General features: G+C 45.7%; 1 protein-coding gene across 1 annotated transcript in view; it reads left to right on the forward strand.

Moving 5' to 3' along the window:
* GLB1L2 (galactosidase beta 1 like 2) overlaps positions 1 to 17448 on the forward strand; it is a 949835-nt gene that overhangs the window by 462438 nt on the left and 469949 nt on the right. The window contains exon 7 of the mRNA XM_078681819.1: positions 3278 to 3359. Within this exon, the coding sequence (XP_078537945.1) occupies positions 3278 to 3359 (82 nt within the window). The remainder of the gene's footprint in view (positions 1 to 3277; positions 3360 to 17448) is intronic.

Here is a 17448-nt window from a genome sequence, read left to right on the forward strand (position 1 = left end):
ATAGGGGCAGATGTAGGTAATCCAGATTTACCGATTCTAAAATACCGAATTTTACCGATTCTGTATTTTAGAATCGGTAAATGGGATGTAGGTATCCATTCGGTATTTTTTACCGAATCAGTAAGATTTGGTAAGTACCGAGTCGGTATTTACCAATTCGGTATTTCCCATTCATCCCTATGGGCCTCCAGGCCCATAGGCATGAATGGGAATTACCGAATCGGTAAATACCGATTCAGTAAAATGGGGAACACATTCATGGGTGGCAGGGTGTCACATTGACACCCTGTTGCACCCCTGAATAGTGCATGGGTGCACATGTGGCACACATACATGCCCTAAGGGCATGTATGTCTGCCACATGGCACTGTAAATAAAGCACAAAATTGCTTTTTTAACGGTTTTCGTTATTTACCACCAACTTGTAGTTGTGGGTAAATAACAAATCCTTACAAGTGAAAAGCACTCACTTGAGTGCTTCCTACATTAAGGATTCTGTAATTTACCGAATCGGTATTTAAGAATTCGGTAATTTACCAATTCCTTAAATTACCGATTCGGTAAATTACCGAATCCTTAAATTATGCCCCTACATCTCAAATGCCTAATACCGGTCGGCCGAAATTACCGAATTTCGGCCGTTACCGGTGTTTCCTACATCTGGCCCATAATATATATTTTTTCAATTATTAAATTAAGCACTGCATCTTGACAAAGATCTGGTTAGATAGGCACACAGCCTAAATGTCATTATGGGGAATGTTACAAAGATGATTTCATGTATCCTTTAGGTGAGAAGCCTATGGCATAAAGAAAGATATTAGGAACTATTACATTTTGAGGTCAATAAGCCTCTATAAAATTCATAGGGCCCGATGTAGGTAAAATAGATTTACCGATTTTTAATTACCGAATCATACCGATTCGGTAATTAAAAATCGGTAAATCTAAGGGGTGGAGATGTAGGAACATCCAGATGTTCCTTTTACCGAATCGGTAAATATCTGTATTTACCGATTCGGTAAATACCCACCGGTAATGCCCCATTCATTCCTATGGGCTTTGAAGCCCATAGGAATGAATGGGGCATTACCGGTCGGTATTTACCGAATCGGTAAATACAGATTTTGACAAGGGTGCAGGGGGTGTCACTTTGACACCCTCTAGCACCCCCAAAAAAGATTCGGGGGCCATGTGGCAGGCATACCTGCCCTAAGGGCAGGTCTGCCTGTCATATGGCACAGGTGTGCATGCACACATGTGCATGCACACCTGAATCGGTATTTTACCATCAAATATATTTGATGGTAAAATACCGAATCGGTAAGGGTTGTGGGACTCAGAAGAGTCCCACCTACATAGCAAAAATACCGAATAGGTATGAATACCGATTCGGTATTTTACAGATTCGGTAAATTTACCGATCGGTAAATTTACCGAATCGGTAAAATTCTGGGCCCTACATACCAAATCTTATTTACCGGTCGGTAACGGCCGAAAATACCGATTTTCGGCCGTTACCGACCGACCTACATCTGGCCCATAGACTCCTAAGTTTAGAATAACCCTCTATAGATTTATTTAGGGTCTTACTCAGAGCTAATTAGTCTTTTTTTCCTATATTGCTAAAATAATGTTAAGGTCATTGTTTCACATTCATAAACAAATTACGTACCTTAAGGCATGTTATAAAACTGATTGCTAGCCAGAGATTTTCTCTGATGAACGTTCCATGAACCTGTGCTTTTACATTTGGGATTACAGAAACAGAGCTTATTTAAACAGACAGGACACTATATCCTTGTATTATGAGCTTCTGGACCTTCATAACATGTTGTGCTTCAGGACTTGAGGGCTGCTTTTATAGGATCCTTTCAATGTAAGCAACCATGTCTACCGTTCATTTCATAGCCCTGCAGCTTCATCTTATGATTTCCTGGTTCCATGAAGCTATAGGTATTGCCTTCTTCCAGAATAGCATTACTGCTGTCACTTTAGAGCTGTTGCTGTGCCCTAGGGAAAGTCCTGCAGGCAGTGTACACTGATTTCAGAATTTCGCCAGGCATGACTACACGAGTGTGGTCAACTTTTTTTGTGTGAGCTATATGGCTCTATAGGTGGCTGTTAACCCTGGAAGTACTTTATGATGCTACAGTTAATCCCTATTCAAGGCACTGTGGTTGCGTGGCTAACGGCCAAGATGGCAGGACACCCCCCTTCCCTTCCCGTCCGAAACATCTATCAGTGCCTTGCAGTGGATTGGTAAAATATATTTATTGGGAAGAGTTGAACAGCCATAGAGAGGATCTTTAAATCCAGGGCAAATTTAAAAAGACACGACATTTTTCTATTTGTCAAACTGCATGACAAAGGGAACATTTTCCTCTCGAGTCTTCTTTTAAAATGGGGAAAATTGAAAATATGTATTGGCTAGAAGGGCTGCTTTATGTCTTAAACTTATCATTAATATGCCATTTTTTCTTGAGATTTCGATTGTGCACATGTTTTAAGATAAAAATGGAGAGCAAATGTTGTATTACAGAGGCATTCTTTTTTTATTTGAAGAGTTTATCTATCCTCTTCTGTGTTCTGGAATCCTGCACATGTATCTAGGATTTTAACCATTGATGCGGAACTGGTGTTACAAATAAGAAACTCTTTTGTTACTGCGATGCCATACTATTTTGGAGGTCAAGACATACTACTTACTACCCCCTGGAGTTAAGACTTACTCCTAGGGGCTCAATCAACTTATGTTTGGGGAGTCACTTGTGCAAACAAAGAAACACAGTTATCTATTTGGAGTTCAGTACTACCTGCTGCCTTATAACCTCTGGCTGCTCCTTGACCCATGAATAGGCCTCATATGCAGACCAGGTTCCAGGAGTGTAGTGTAGTCAACCTCACCATAAACTTGTATTGCCAATATCAGAACAGGGAATGCTACCATCTTCTGGTCATTTCTACTGGCCTATTTGTGAAGAATGTTCCTACACAGAGACATGTAAGAGAGCAAGGTTTTTGGAAAGCACTACTATCTGAATCACTGATTTATGACAGTATCTCTCCTTTTCAATCTATGATGGAGCACATTTTTCATACAATGGCACTGAATAGTTAGCTGCATCATGATGGTTCCAACATGAGAGCTCCACTACTGTGGTCTGCAGCATTTGCATTGTTTGTGTGCAGGTTTATAGAGTGCCCTTTAGGAAATATTTATTCAAATTTTGAATTTAATTCTTGAAACTGTTACAATTTCTGTTGCACCTGACAGGCCCTTTTGAAGCGGGGGATAGTGGAGATGCTAATGACTTCTGACAACAAGGACGGCCTGAGTTCTGGGAGTCTTGAAGGAGGTATGTTGCATGTCTATTTTTTCCCCTTCTCTTATGTGTGACTTTAATCCTGTCGTGCCTTCCCCAACTCTGTGATTCTCCAGCGTTGGTTCTTTGAGAGTGGTCCGTAGGTAAGTGACAATGCTATCCAATCTTTCAGATTTTTTCTGAGGATTGCAAACAAAGCATGCTGCTCTACCCTCATCTTACTGAAGCATTGACTTGGTCAGATCGATTTGGGTACACTACTCAAACGAAAGAGACAGAAAAAGTTATTGTATATCATATCCATAATTGTAACTGGAAGGACATGCGCAACAAAGTATACAGCTAACACTGAGCCTCATTTATATGTTGGCGCTCGACCCGTCCTCTGCCAGGGCAGAAAGTAAATTACTCTGTCGCTCGATGAAGGTACAGACCTCCAAGTTTTGAAATTGCCGTATGGACATTTCAAGCATTGACGGGAACTACAGCAAGGCTGTTCCTGTCAGTGGTGGCTCCTCCTCCATAGAGGTGTGGGGCGTCGCCCCACTGCTTTCTCGCAGTGCAAGAGGCAGAAACATAAAATGGTAAAACTACCATTTTATATTTCTGCTTCTCGCACTGCGAGAAAGCAGAAGTGCCTGGTTGTGGGTGGGCGGTTGGGCAGTCCTACTCGAGGGAAGGGGGGACTGGCTTGCCCAATGTTGTGGGCCCTGACTGCTTTGATCTGCCTGTGGCACTCTCCCTGCCTCCGATTAGGCTCCTGCACTGCACCAATCACAACGCTGCCATTGCAGCTTTGGGATTGGGGCAGGGGAGGGAGGCTGCCTGTGGGTGGCAGCTTCCTGCCTGAGGAGAGCTGCGGTGGCAGGAAAACGCAGGACCCGGGGGAAGGTACGTTTTATTTTATTTTTTTAAACACCTCCCACCTCCTCCACTGCTCCCACCACGCGCAACCCTCCCACGCGATAGTCATGCCGCCCACGACTACTCTGTAATGTGACTCTTACCCCTAGGATTCCCAGCCACGACAGGTGCCACCTTCACCCCAGACCGTCAGAGGCTGAAGTGGGGCACAAGCAGATCCAGGGCCGTTCCATTCTCCTTCCGATGAGCTGTCACAGGTTTCGCCATCAGCCTATCCCACTATACAGCTACTCGAGGCCAAAGGGGAGTTCGCGCCTACCAGCCCCCACATGGAGTTCGTTGGCAGGCCTCCAAGAGTGGGGAGCAGAATCAACAAATGATCCCCTTTCGGGCCTCCAGCCAATAGCCAAACAGAGTGGAAGGACTGGCCGGCGACCAGCCGAGGGCCTCAGGGGAAGTCCAGCCCTGGAGATGCGGGACAAGACACCTCTCAGGATGGTAACAGTAGGCCACGCTCAGGTCCCATATTGACAGTGGCTATTGGAGGGGCAAGCACAAGGCCCAGGCCTCCCTGCCCCCCTCCCGAGGTATTTTCCTCTGGCCTCATCGCCAGCCAACACCCAAGGCAGTCTCTCTCTAATATATTTTCTGTATAGATTTAGATGCCCCGGCATGTTAGGCTGATGTCTCTGTCCCCATGGGGATTGAAAACGAGCGTTTAGTAGCAGAGGATGCTGAATTATGTCCATTGCCTGCAGGAGCATCCCATTTGTGTGCCCATCTTGCTCTTTTGCACACACAATTACAGCAATGTTATTTCCACCAGTCACAAATGGGAATAAAGTACTACAATATAGACACTGACCCCAGTCTTCCAACGCACTGAAGCACTCTGATGCCGATCAACCACTCAGCCAAAACTTTTACGCCTCTCCACCTTCAAATGTTACCAGCCACCACTGCTGTCAATGTTGCCAGATGGTTACTTTAAACATTATTTTTATTATAAAAAAATGCCAAAGCGGGAAAGTAAAAAAAAAAACAGTTTCCTTGCCACCATATTTTTCCTCGTGGTGACAGGCAATGAAAGACAACTATATGTCCATTCATCTAAATTAGGTTTGCGGACATATAGCCAAATCTCCGACAGCCCTTACTCTGTCGGGGCGTCAGAGAAGTTTCACCACGACGGAGACAGAGTAATCTCCTCTATTATTAAACTATTGTTGGCCCGAATCAGAATTGGGCAGGCGGACCATTATGTTGGCCCTCCATCTCCTTTAAGGTAGTTAACATTCCTTCTGAACTGAGAGGGGCTCTATTACAAAAGTCTGCCCCAGGGAGAATGGTCTTTTTTTTTTAATGAGTTTTATATAGCGCAAACTTGACCTGAAGGTATCGGGTATCAGAGCGCTTTACACGAGCACCTGTTTTTGTTATGAGGCATTTGGGCAGGTCACGTTTCCGAGACTGCCGCTGAAAAAAATCAAACATGATCAACCAAGCATTACGAAATAAGAATTAAGGGCCAGATGTAGGTAAATACTATTTTCCTATTCTTAAATACCGAATTTTACCGATTCGGTATTTAAGAATAGGTAAATAGTATGTAGGTAATTTTTCGGTAAATTTTACAGAATCTGTAAAATTCGGTATTAACCGATTCAGTAATTGCCATTCATTCCTATGGGCCCGGAGGCCCATAGGAATGAATGTCAATTACCGAATCGATACCGATTCGGTAAAAGGGGTAAAACATTGCAGGGTGGCAGGGTGTCACTTTGACACCCTGTTGCACCCCTCAATTGTGTATGGATGCACATGTTGCAGACATACATGCCCTAAGGGCATGTATGTCTGCAACATGGCACTGTTGGAAAAGCAAAAAAAATGTTTTCTAAGGTTTTCATTATTTACCACCAACTTGTAGTTGGTGGTAAATAACGATTCCTTAACTGAGGAATGCACTAACTTGAGTGCTCCCTACATCCTGGATTCGGTAATTTACCGTATCGGTATGTTAAGAATTCGGTATTTTACCGAATCCTTAAATTACCGATTTGGTAAAATACCTTATCCTACAAAAATGCCACCTAAATCTAAAAAGCCCAATACCGGTCTTTAACGGCCGAAATTCGGTAATTTCGGCCGTTACCGACCGGTATTTGGCTACCTACATCTGGCCCTAAATGAGGAAAAAATGGCGTTCACGTGGCAACCCCCTGTGAATTTTGTATTGAACTACTGCCTTGGCCAGGTTGCACCCAAAAGGAGAACTTTGAATAAACAGCGCGCAAGTCACTTGCATAAAGGCAGCAACATTTAAACTATCAACGGAGAAGCAAAAACATTACAGTTTCATTTGATTTTTTAGACTGAATAATAACGTTGTATAACAACTAAAACAGCACTTTAATACATTAGCTTTATGCTACGTTTAGAAAATGCCAATGCTGCAAATATAGACTAAATATGTTACTGACGTGTAATTGACAAACTAGGGTGGGCGGGGCACACAATATTGTTTTGTTGAGAGGTCCAGAAGTAAGTGAGTTATCAGGTATTAACAACAGTGTCTGTTGGGAGCCATAGTCATGTAGGTAGTCTTCGTGACAGGATTGGTTGAAAGGGAAGGGTGGAGTCCAGGGCACGTTTTTTGAAATGGGTACAACAGCTTGAGGGTATTTAATACCGGTGGGCGTTAGAAAGCGGACACGCCTTTGAAAGAGAACATGATTTCGTTGCACAAAGGTACGATCTATTTAGGTGTACTGGGTGAATCACGGGGATTGGTTATGTTGAAATACTGATGATTGGGGACATGGAGTAAAGGTAGTAGCTATGAGGGCTTCTCTGGGTACAGCATGTAGAGTATGTAATTGTGTGTTTAGAGGGATAACGTCAGATATTCAGTTAAACATGCTAAAGGGTATTCGTTTTAAAACCTGTTGTTTTTAAGTGGTCTGAAAATATCGAACTAATGTTATGCTTCAATGTTTTAATGTTTACAGTGAACCCCTGAGGAAGAGCAATTTAAAGCTCGAAATGCATTGGGTTTATCCAATGCGTTTTTAAGAATGTTTGATGTATAATGCCATGTGCCCAGAAAAAGGCCTAGATAGGCATATCTGTGGCATCAGAAACGCTTTTATACATATACTGCCCTGCAAGTGACAGAACTAACGATGGAGATAAAAGTGAACAATTGAAACTTATTGAATAAAAACACTTAAACATGGATAACTTTGTGGAGTACTTGAATGAAGACACTATGGAATATAAGCTGTGCGTCCGGATGGAGTGGAATGTTGCTAGGGGGCGAAGAAAAACCTTTGATGACACATATGTACAGTCTATGTATTGCATGTTTACTGATGACATTGCTTTGCATAGCTAAAGGACACTTAAGGCCAGGGAAAAAGGCTGGCCTTGCATTTTCAGGATAGGAAGACATTTTCCCCCAAATGGGGGTTACCTGTTCCCTGTAGTGCTCCTTCCAGGAAAGTGATGCAAAAGTAAGCATGCATAATTCCCAGAGCTGGAATTTTCCCAATAGGAGCCAGTTTCTGCCTCAAAAAAGGAAAAGGCATCAGGCATTAAAGAGACAAATGATGAAAACCATCAGAGCAATTACATAAAATGCACTAGAATCCAGCTCCGTGAGTCCCTTTTAGCTTTCCCACTTAAAACATTATCAATAGGAAGTGTCTCCTCATCTTCATAGAAGGCAAAACCATTGATTGTGGCCTACCTGACAAACTGTCAATGGGACTGAGGTTCCTGGACGGACAGCAGCTCTCCTTCAGCGCTTCTGCAACCACTGACCCAATTGACTCTTAGAAAAACAATACCACCATTGGTAGCCTCCTCGCTGATGATTGCATTGACAAGGAGGCTGCAGACAGCAATTATTTCATTGATAATTGTATCGAGATTATCAGAGCATAAGAGCGTCTCTTTGGGTTTTCCTCTTTTGAATTTGACCTTATTAACATCTTTGTCGAAGACTTGTCAATCCTTGACATTTCCTTCAGCCTGCTGTCTGTGGAAATACTTCTTTCAATGACCTTCTTAATGATTCATATCATCTACCATATCACAGCAACATATAGGCATTCCACCATCGTCGGGGACCCGGTTAATTTCATGTGAGATCCAGGAACACCAAACTATTGTAAGGAGTTTCTCCTTACCTTGTTACCACAAGCAGGCTGTGCCGCAGTAGTTTTCGGAGGCGGCTCCACGCCACAGGACATTTTCTTCCCGGCAAGGACAACGGCAGCATCCTCACCAGCACCATTTATTTTCCCTTGCACTTGTTGTGTTTTTTGGCCGCTCAAGGCATTCTAAGGCGATTTCCTGCATGCCAGCTCCTGGCAAACGCCCCTTGCAGATATATCAGTTTAACCACATAGTATGCATTTATTTATTTATTATGGTTTGTCTTGCTTCTTATACATTTAAAAAACCTGTCACATTTCCCCTACCCCCCGCCCCAATCCAAAATGACTAAACCCATTTTCAGTAATGAATTCACTTTCTGTCCTCCCTCTATAAAAGGGAGCTCCATTGCTCAGTTCATTTTGCGTCACAATTGTTTCCATTATTGTTGCTCTCTCTCTGGACTCTTTGGACTCTGCGTTTACTCCAATCTTCTCCTGGTATCTCCTGCTCATCTCTTGTCCTTGGCCCGGTCAGCTGGAAGGTTTTTCAGTCCTCCAGTTTTTTCCTTCCCTCTGAGTTATTTTCTGTAGCAGTTCCAGATTTCTTGTTTCAATCTGGTGTCTAATTCTGCCTCTGGAGGTAAATCATGTTATCTCCGAACAAAGAGGACCCTGCAAGTGCCTCCTAGAAGACCAGCTCTTGACAACTCTCTGTGCACAGTCTGAGGAGACACATGACAATGATCAGGAAAAGTCTGAAGTCCATCTCAGCTAAATGTTCAGTTTATTGTGGATCCAAGTGGTTATAAGGAATTAGACCCACCTATACAGTGTAGTTGAGGAGCACTTGTTGAGATATAAGCATATTTATTAGCCTAAATACCACTGTCAGAACCCACTGTGGTGCAGGTGCCTGCAAACCTCCTTTAAACCTTGAGTAGAAACCCTAATGGAGACTTTTCACAATCTTATTTTTCAACCTCATCCGTACTGTACAATTCTGCATCATAGGATTTCCATTGGTAGACGCTTGAATAATGACATACTGTGTGCAAGGAACCTGGAGCACTTTTCCTTATACATGGTCCATAAAGTAGAATATAGGGTGCCAGGGTGCATGCATTCCTATGTTGAATACCACTCTTTAGGGGCATATCAAGGCAATTTTTCCTGAATGTAGCTTTAAGGATTGAATAAAATACCTATTCAAGTTTGCATTGCAGCATCCTAGTTGCACATGGTTGACAGTGTTTATCATGAAGGAAAAAATGCAGTCACATAGGCCTACACTAAAACCTATGAAAGCGATGTCTTGTCCCCTCACGATTCCAGGAGCATCATCTACTCAGGATATACTGTACTGGGAACTGCCTAAAATGAGGCTCAAATATACCAATATTACAATGTATTTTTCTTTTAAAATAAATCATATATAACAACATTTCCATGACATAGAAAAATGTACTCTTACCTTATTCGAACATAGCCTTTATTTTCAAAGAAAAAGGCAAGGTGATAGCAGGCAGATTAGCCCAGCAGGCTGTATATATAACCTCATCAAAAACTGGTGCCGTGCCTTTAGGATTTAAGACCTCCAAGCTCCCATCATGCTCCACAGGTGACAGTTAGGTCAGTTTCTTTTTTACGGCTCCTGCTGTGAGGATCCTGGAGCATTGTGCTTGTCAGTTAGTGGATTTCTCTCACTAATTGGTATTGTGAGGTTGAATTTTTTTACTTCATTCAACGTTTTGTAGTACTAGTAGTAAAACCCTTCTCCATTGGCTTTTTCGCAGAAACCTATACGAAAGTGTCCCCCAGTTAACCTCCCCCCTGAGTGCCACCCGTTTGTTGTTGTCCTCACTAAAGTCCCCCCTATTAGGAGTACCCAGCAGGAAAACCACCAGGCGCTTAAGAATAAGGTCATCCATTGGCTGAAAATCAACAGGCCCCTCCCTCCGGGAGTGGATGGCATAATTCTTGGCGTACGCAGGGTGGGATGGATTGGTCACGGGAAAAAATCTCTTGAAGGGGATTGTGTGGTGGTTAATTTCCAAGACGCAAGAGTCGCCCATTTGATATGCTCCCAAGGGCGATCCACGGCTGGAACGGGTGTCGATGCAGTCGACTTAACATTCTTCTACCCACGGACTATCACGACCACTCCTACCATCCACCTTGGACAACTCCCTTATAATAGCAGACCTGGGGGCCATTTTCTCGTAGATAACATCGTCCACGGTCACCCTTCCCCGGGAGTCTTTTCACAGCAGTTATATCCAGCTCCAGTGATACAGAATTGGGGTTCCTGGGGTTGCTGACTCTGTGACGCTCCCGGGGAGGCCCTTGTGGTTTTGAGTCCCGCTGCCGAGCCTACACCCCTCCTTAAAACCCGTAGCCCCTCGATTACATTACAAAGCCAGACTACTGCCGAGTTTGTAAAAGAGCAAGGGGAGACCGGGGCAACTTCTGACCTTCTGGTTAGCCTCCCTGGTGTGGGTGCTGTGGACACGCCGCACCCTGTCGAGGACTGTAGCATTACGGCTGTGACGGATCCCCCGATTAGGGTTTTCAGCTGGAATGTGGCGGGCCTCGAGAGGAAGCTAGCGCTGCCGGACTGGAACGCGCTAGTGGAGCAACACTCCATATGCCTGTTTCAGGAAACCTGGAGTGGGGTGCCCCTGCACAAGGCAGGATATTCCACCCACTTTTTGCCAGCAGTTCATAGTGCAACTGGAAGGGGCCGCCCTTTGGGTGGCCTCTTAATTTGGGTGGCTTCAGAACTCAACTGCAGGGTGGTGGAGCGGGATACCAAATGCCCGGATCTCCTCAATATATTGCTGAAAAATCCCCAGGGCCGAGTCATCCTAAATATTTTTAACATTTACGCCCGAGGCACAAAGGGGGGAAGAGAATCTCCAGTAATAGCCTGTCTAGAAGCCCAGCTTCACTCGTCACCTCATAGGTCTTGTACCTTGTTGGCGGGCGATTTCAATTGTACCTTTGAGCCCCTGGACCTTGAAATTCTAACTGATCAAGAGGAACATGACATCAGGTGGGGGATTCCGTCCCTTGAACTCAGTCCCATCAAAAAGTGGACAGAAGTGGCCCTCCAGATCAACTCATTAGCTATGGAGTTTGGTCTGAGGGCTGCCAATGGTAGGACTAGGTCCGACAAAGTAGGGGCCCATACCTACAATAGGCCAGGGCATACGTCACGGATTGATTACTTTCTCCTTGACATACTCCTGTGGAGCATGGTGGAGGACATGGTGAATATACCATCTGTCGAGAGTGATCACAACCTCCTCTCTCTCACCTTGTCCCACAGGCGGCTAACTAGCACTGTGAGCCGAACTTCTCGTAACCCCGCCTCGGACCTGTCAGTAGTCGCCAACTGTGGACGGCGGCTAAAGTGGGCGAAGTTGGCACTTTCAGAGGAGAAAACTTCTGCCATCAGGCAGCTTCTTGCCTCAGCTCTAGTCAATCTTGACCCCCAAGAGGATGGGTTGCTGGAGGTGGCCCCAAGGTTTTGTACCATAACCCAGGCTATTAGTGACCTCTTCGTAGTTCCAGCTAATACGAACAGAAGGAAACCAAGCTCACGAGCTAGACAGGGCTGGTACAACCAGAAGTGCAGGGAGGCGAAGTCACTTCTTATTGAAGCAGTCAAGTCCAAACTACCGTCCAAGACTAGGGTGGCCAGGAGACACTATGCACTCTGCCAAAAAAACGCTAAGATGGAGTGGGAGGATAACTTCTGGCAGGACCTCCTGGCTGCCAGTCGTGGGAAAGACGCCAAAGGTTTTTGGGTCTTGGTGGGCAATAGGAATCGTCCCGATGACACCCTGAGGACCTGTACCATCAATGCCCATACATGGTTCTCCCACTTCCAAAAACTTTATTCTGCCGCTGAAGGCCCACTAAACGACCCTTTTAACCTCCCGCCCTTTACCCTAGTTCAAGACCTGGAATTTTTTTCTGTTTTGGATGTTACAAAGCAGATTAAAACCTTGGTACCATTAAAAGCAGCTGGTCCGGATGGCTTACCATGCGATATCCTCCGAGCATATCCGGAAGAATGGGGGGTACTAATCTCTGCACTCCTCAATGCAATCGTTGTGGGAGGCCCTGTGCCAGATTCCTGGAGAGGTGCGGAGGTGGTCCCCATCTACAAAAAGGGCAGCCAGGATTTACCTGGGAATTACAGGCCCATAAGCCTAATAGACTCGAGCCAGAAACTGGCGGGGAAAGCCATTTTGGGGAGGATCTCTCAATGGGTGGACGATAACCACATCCTGTCCGATATGCAAGCCGGGTTCCGTTCAGGCACAGGAACTATCGAACAGGTCTTTAGGCTCCTGCTACTATACTGGAAGGTGGTGGAGCTGGGCAAAGGCAGTCTTTACTTGGCCTTTATTGACCTAAAGACTGCCTTTGACCTGGTTCCTAGGGAGGAACTTTGGAGGGTGCTTCACGGACTAGGGATGCCCCCGTATATATTAAACCTCCTTATCAAACTGCACAACAACACCTATGCCCAGGTCAGATGGGGGTTGAACGGGGAAAAGACCGATAAGATCAGGGTCGAGAGGGGAGTAAGGCAGGGTTGTGTCCTGGCCCCTACCCTATTCTCCCTCTATATCAATGGAGTGGTAGACCATCTACTCGGCGAACCAGCAGACGCTCCCACTCTGGGAGGCGTAAAAATTCCAACTTTGCTGTTCGCCGACGACACCCTCCTCATCTCTAAAACCCCCCAAGGTCTCCAGACATTACTGAACCGCTTTCAGGACTTTTGCACCACCAAGGGACTTGTCATCAACGTGGAAAAAACCAAGTACCTAGTCATGCATCCACCACGCAAACTTGGCCGCCCTCCCATTCTGAACTCCATACCCCTTGAAAGAGTGGCAGAATTCGACTACTTGGGAATTCGACTTAACGACGCGATGAGCTGGACCGCCCACATCAATAAAATGACAATGGCCCACAAAAGGGTGGGGGGGGCCCTCCTTAAGGAGTTCAACAACTCAACAAAACACTGTGTTGCCCCTCTATTAGACATATACAAAGCACGTGCGGTCCCTGCGTCACTCTATGGAGCCGAACTGTGGGGCCTGGGCAAAGTGGACCTACTGAGCAAGGCCGAAAACAAATTCATTAAAGATCTCCTTGCTATTCCGTCAAGTAGTCCGACTATCCCAGTGCTCATGGATACCGGCTGTAAAGCTATAAGGGATCAGGCCCGTCTTCGACCCCTCTTGCTCTGGGCTCGCCTGTGGAGGGTCCCTGAGCTAAAATCTTATGCCAATGGTCTAGCTGAGGTGATGCACTCCGACGGTTGGCACAGCATTAAATGGCTGAAGGACATTAAACACCTTTTAGGGGACCTAGGCCTGGACTCCTGCTGGCATAGCCACTCCGCTCCCCCGAAGGAGACCTTAAAAAAACTTTTTTGGGAGTGGGTTTGTGTGAAGCGCATCAGTAGCCAGCAGCACTGCAAAACCACCGCAGCTTTTCTGTTGTTAAAAGATGTCGTCACCTACGAGCCGTACATGGACATAATAACAATTGCCATGGATCGGTCCTTGTACATCAAATTCCGGTTAGGAACCCTACCCTTGGCCGACCTCTGCTCCAGGTGGAATAAACCCCAGTCCCCATCACGCTTTTGTGCTCTTTGACCCGATAAACCAGAGACGGTGCCACACTTTCTTTTCGAATGCCCGGACTATGGTCGCCCAAGATCACGTTGGCTTGGTCCTATCTGCAGAGAATTGGGTACCCGCCAGCACTCTGTTGCCCTCCGGATTCTTTTAACCAATACAGCCCCTCCCATTGTTTGTGCTGTTGCCAAGTTTTTAAAATGGGCTTGGTTGATTAGACATAGAAGACTGTCCATATCAATTTAATCCTCTTTTTTAATTAATTTATGCTGATCTAACGTGTTTTATTCTTTCACCGAATGTACAGTCATACTTTTTTTCGACATGCTGTTTTTATCTTTTGTACTGCTTTTATGATATATGCATATCGAAATAAAGCAATCAATCAATACTAGTAGTACTATTTCATAATTTTTTCTGACTTTTCAGCTATTTTCTGGTTAGAAATGCCAGCCTTATATATAAGTGTCCTTCCTTTGGGAAGAAAATGGAAAAATCTGTTCCGCATTTGGTCTGTATTGTGTGTTTATCATCCTCTCACAGACCTGACAAAGGCTACTGTTGCCAACAGTTTTCCAGAAGGACTCTTCGCGAAAGTGAGAAGATCAAGCTGCATGCCATGCAAGAGAGAGGAATGGAATCTGACGGCGGAGTGCAGACAATCAAAGTCGAAGACTCTTCGTCTACAGGGGTGATCGCTGTCGAAGTCCCCGTGCCGACGTCAAGGACACCACCGACGTCGAGGACACCTCAGAGGTCAAAGAACCTGCTGGCGTCGAAGGACCTGAAGTCGAAGACGCAGACGGCGACAGGTCTTGTGCGCAGATGCTCTGCTGCATCACCATCATCGACGGCAGGGCGAGCTCCATCATCACCGTCGAGAAGGTCGCTGTCGGGTAGGTTGAGGTCGAGGAGATCGCCGTCGAGAAGATCGCATTTGAGAGGGTCGTCATTGAGGAGGTCGATGTCCAGGAGGTCGACGTTGAGAGGTCGACGTCGAGACCTCATTCTTCCCATATATCTCCACCAGCTGAGTGACAGAGAATGAATCGGTCACCCGTACCGACGTTGAGAGATCCTTCGACATCGGGGGAGATTCATGGGGGAAACTCAGAACCTTACGTCTAAGGGGATGATGTCGAGGAGGGCTTCATCGTCCCCGGCCTGAGGATTGTTCAAATTAGGCCAGAGGCTTCCCCGGAGAACCAAAAAAAAAAAAACCCCGGCCAACTCAATGGCCCCAAACCAACTGATGCCAAAATGCTCTCTTAACTTGGTTGCCAGATCATGCTAGTTTTAGTCTGGAGACTTGCAAAAATGACACCTGCCAGTCCATAAATGAAGGAGGAACAGGGTCCTTCCATCTTCTACAAATCTCCCTGCGGGCAAGAAGAATGGAATAAAACAGTAGACTCTTTGCTTGCCCTTGAACCTGAGCCGAAACCCCAAAGATGACAATTAAGAGATCCAGATTTATTTCCCTTCCTAGTGATGCAGAGAGTATGTGACTTATAGCATCCCAAAAAGGAGCAAGGCAGGGACATTCAAAGAACATGCGGGCATCCGATGCCGCGGGCAGAAATGAAATGAAATGAAATTTAGGTTTTATATAGCGCATGGCTGCCCGTGAGCGTCCCAGCGCTGGGATTGCAGAACTTCTGAGGGTGAAGTCGGAGAGAGAGAGGAAGTTATTGCGGGAAGAGGTGTGTTTTTAGAAGCTTGCGAAATTTCAAGAGATTGGTCTCAGAACGAAGATGAAATGGCAAAGCATTCCAGGAGGAAGCCGCTGTAACCGAGAAACGGCGTCCTCCAGTTCGGGCTTTTCTGGTTTTGTGGACTGTGGCCAGATGACCTTGAGCTGAGCGTAGGGGCCTGTTGGGTCTGTATGGGAAGATCATAGCTTTTAGCATTGGGGGCCCTTGATTTTGCAAAGCTTTATGGGTAGAGCAAAGGGCCTTAAATTTGACCCTTTCGCGGATCGGCAGCCAATGTAGTGCCTTAAGGGCGGGTTTGGCTGAGACTCTGCGAGAGGTCCCAGTAAGAATCCTAGCAGCAGCATTCTGTGTTCTTTGAAGAATGTTGATCGTGGATTCTGGGGCAGCTAGAAAGAGAGCATTGCAATAATCCAGTCTTGATAAGACTAGACCTTGAATGAGCAATTTCTGTGAAGGTCCAGGGAGTAGAGGGAGGATCTTTCTGATGGAACGCAGTAGCCCCACACATGTGCCAGCTGTTTTTTTCGCTTGCGTTTTAAGGGATAAGTCCTGTTCAAGCCAAAAACCCAGACTTTTTAATTCAGTCTTGGGTTGAGGGAGGGGGCCTAAGCATGCTGGCCACATGGCGGATGGAAGAGAAGATATTTTATTTCCCAGCAGCATGAGCTCAGTTTTCGAGCCATTGAGCTTGAGCCTTGAGGAGGACATCCAGGCATGAATTCCCTCTAGACAATCATGAAGGTTTTTAACCTTGTCCTCTTCCAGAGAGAATGATACGATCATTTGGGTGTCGTCAGCGTATGTGACGGCTTTTATCCCAAAAGGGGAGACCACATCTTCCAGGGGGGCCATGTATGTGTTAAAAAGTGTAGGGCTCAAAGAAGAGCCCTGGGGGACCCCACACTGGAGAGGGAAAATGTCGGATCGCACATTCCCTTCGCAGACCTGAAATGTTCTGTCTTTTAGAAACGAAGAGAGCCAGCAAAGGGCTGTGCCCCTTACTCCCAAACTAAAGAGGCGCTTAATGAGAGTTTTGTGGTCCACCGTGTCGAATGCAGCGCTTAGATCCAGGAGGATCAGTAACACTGATCCTCCCGAATCCAAGATGCATCTCGCCTCTTCAACTACCTTCAAAAGGGCTGTCTCCGTCCCTTGACCTGGGCGGAAGCCTGTCTGTGTGGGACGAAGGAGATTGTTGGTTTCAAGGAAGGCAGACAATTGCTGGTTGACCACCTTCTCTGCAATCTTACTTAGTCCAGGAAGGAGTGAAATTGGGCGGAGGTTAGTCAAATCTGCAGGGTCCATACCAGGTTTTTTCTGAAGAGCTTTGACAATGGCGTGTTTCCAGTTGGGGGGGACCACTCCTTGGTTAAGCGAGGCATTAATGAGGTTGGTGGCCAAATGCGAGATGTTGGGTCCAACTTGTTTGAGGATGTGGATAGGTGCTGGATCATTAGGAGAGCCACTTTTCAAGTCTGAAAGGACTTTTAAAAAATCGTCGTCAGAAAGTTGGTTGAAACTGTCTAAAGTTGGACCACTGACGGAGGCTGATGGGGCGGTCAGGGGATTATCATCGTTTGAAGGAGGGAGTGACTGTAGAATATTGATGATTTTATTTTGAAAAAAACAAGCTACTTGGTTGCATCTGGCAACTGTGGGTTGTTGGTTTGAGGGGGTGTTGGGTATAGTGAGGAGCTCTTTAACTATTTTATAA

The sequence above is a fragment of the Lissotriton helveticus genome, chromosome 3_1, assembly GCF_964261635.1.
Source record: "Lissotriton helveticus chromosome 3_1, aLisHel1.1, whole genome shotgun sequence".
NCBI lineage: Eukaryota > Metazoa > Chordata > Amphibia > Caudata > Salamandridae > Lissotriton > Lissotriton helveticus.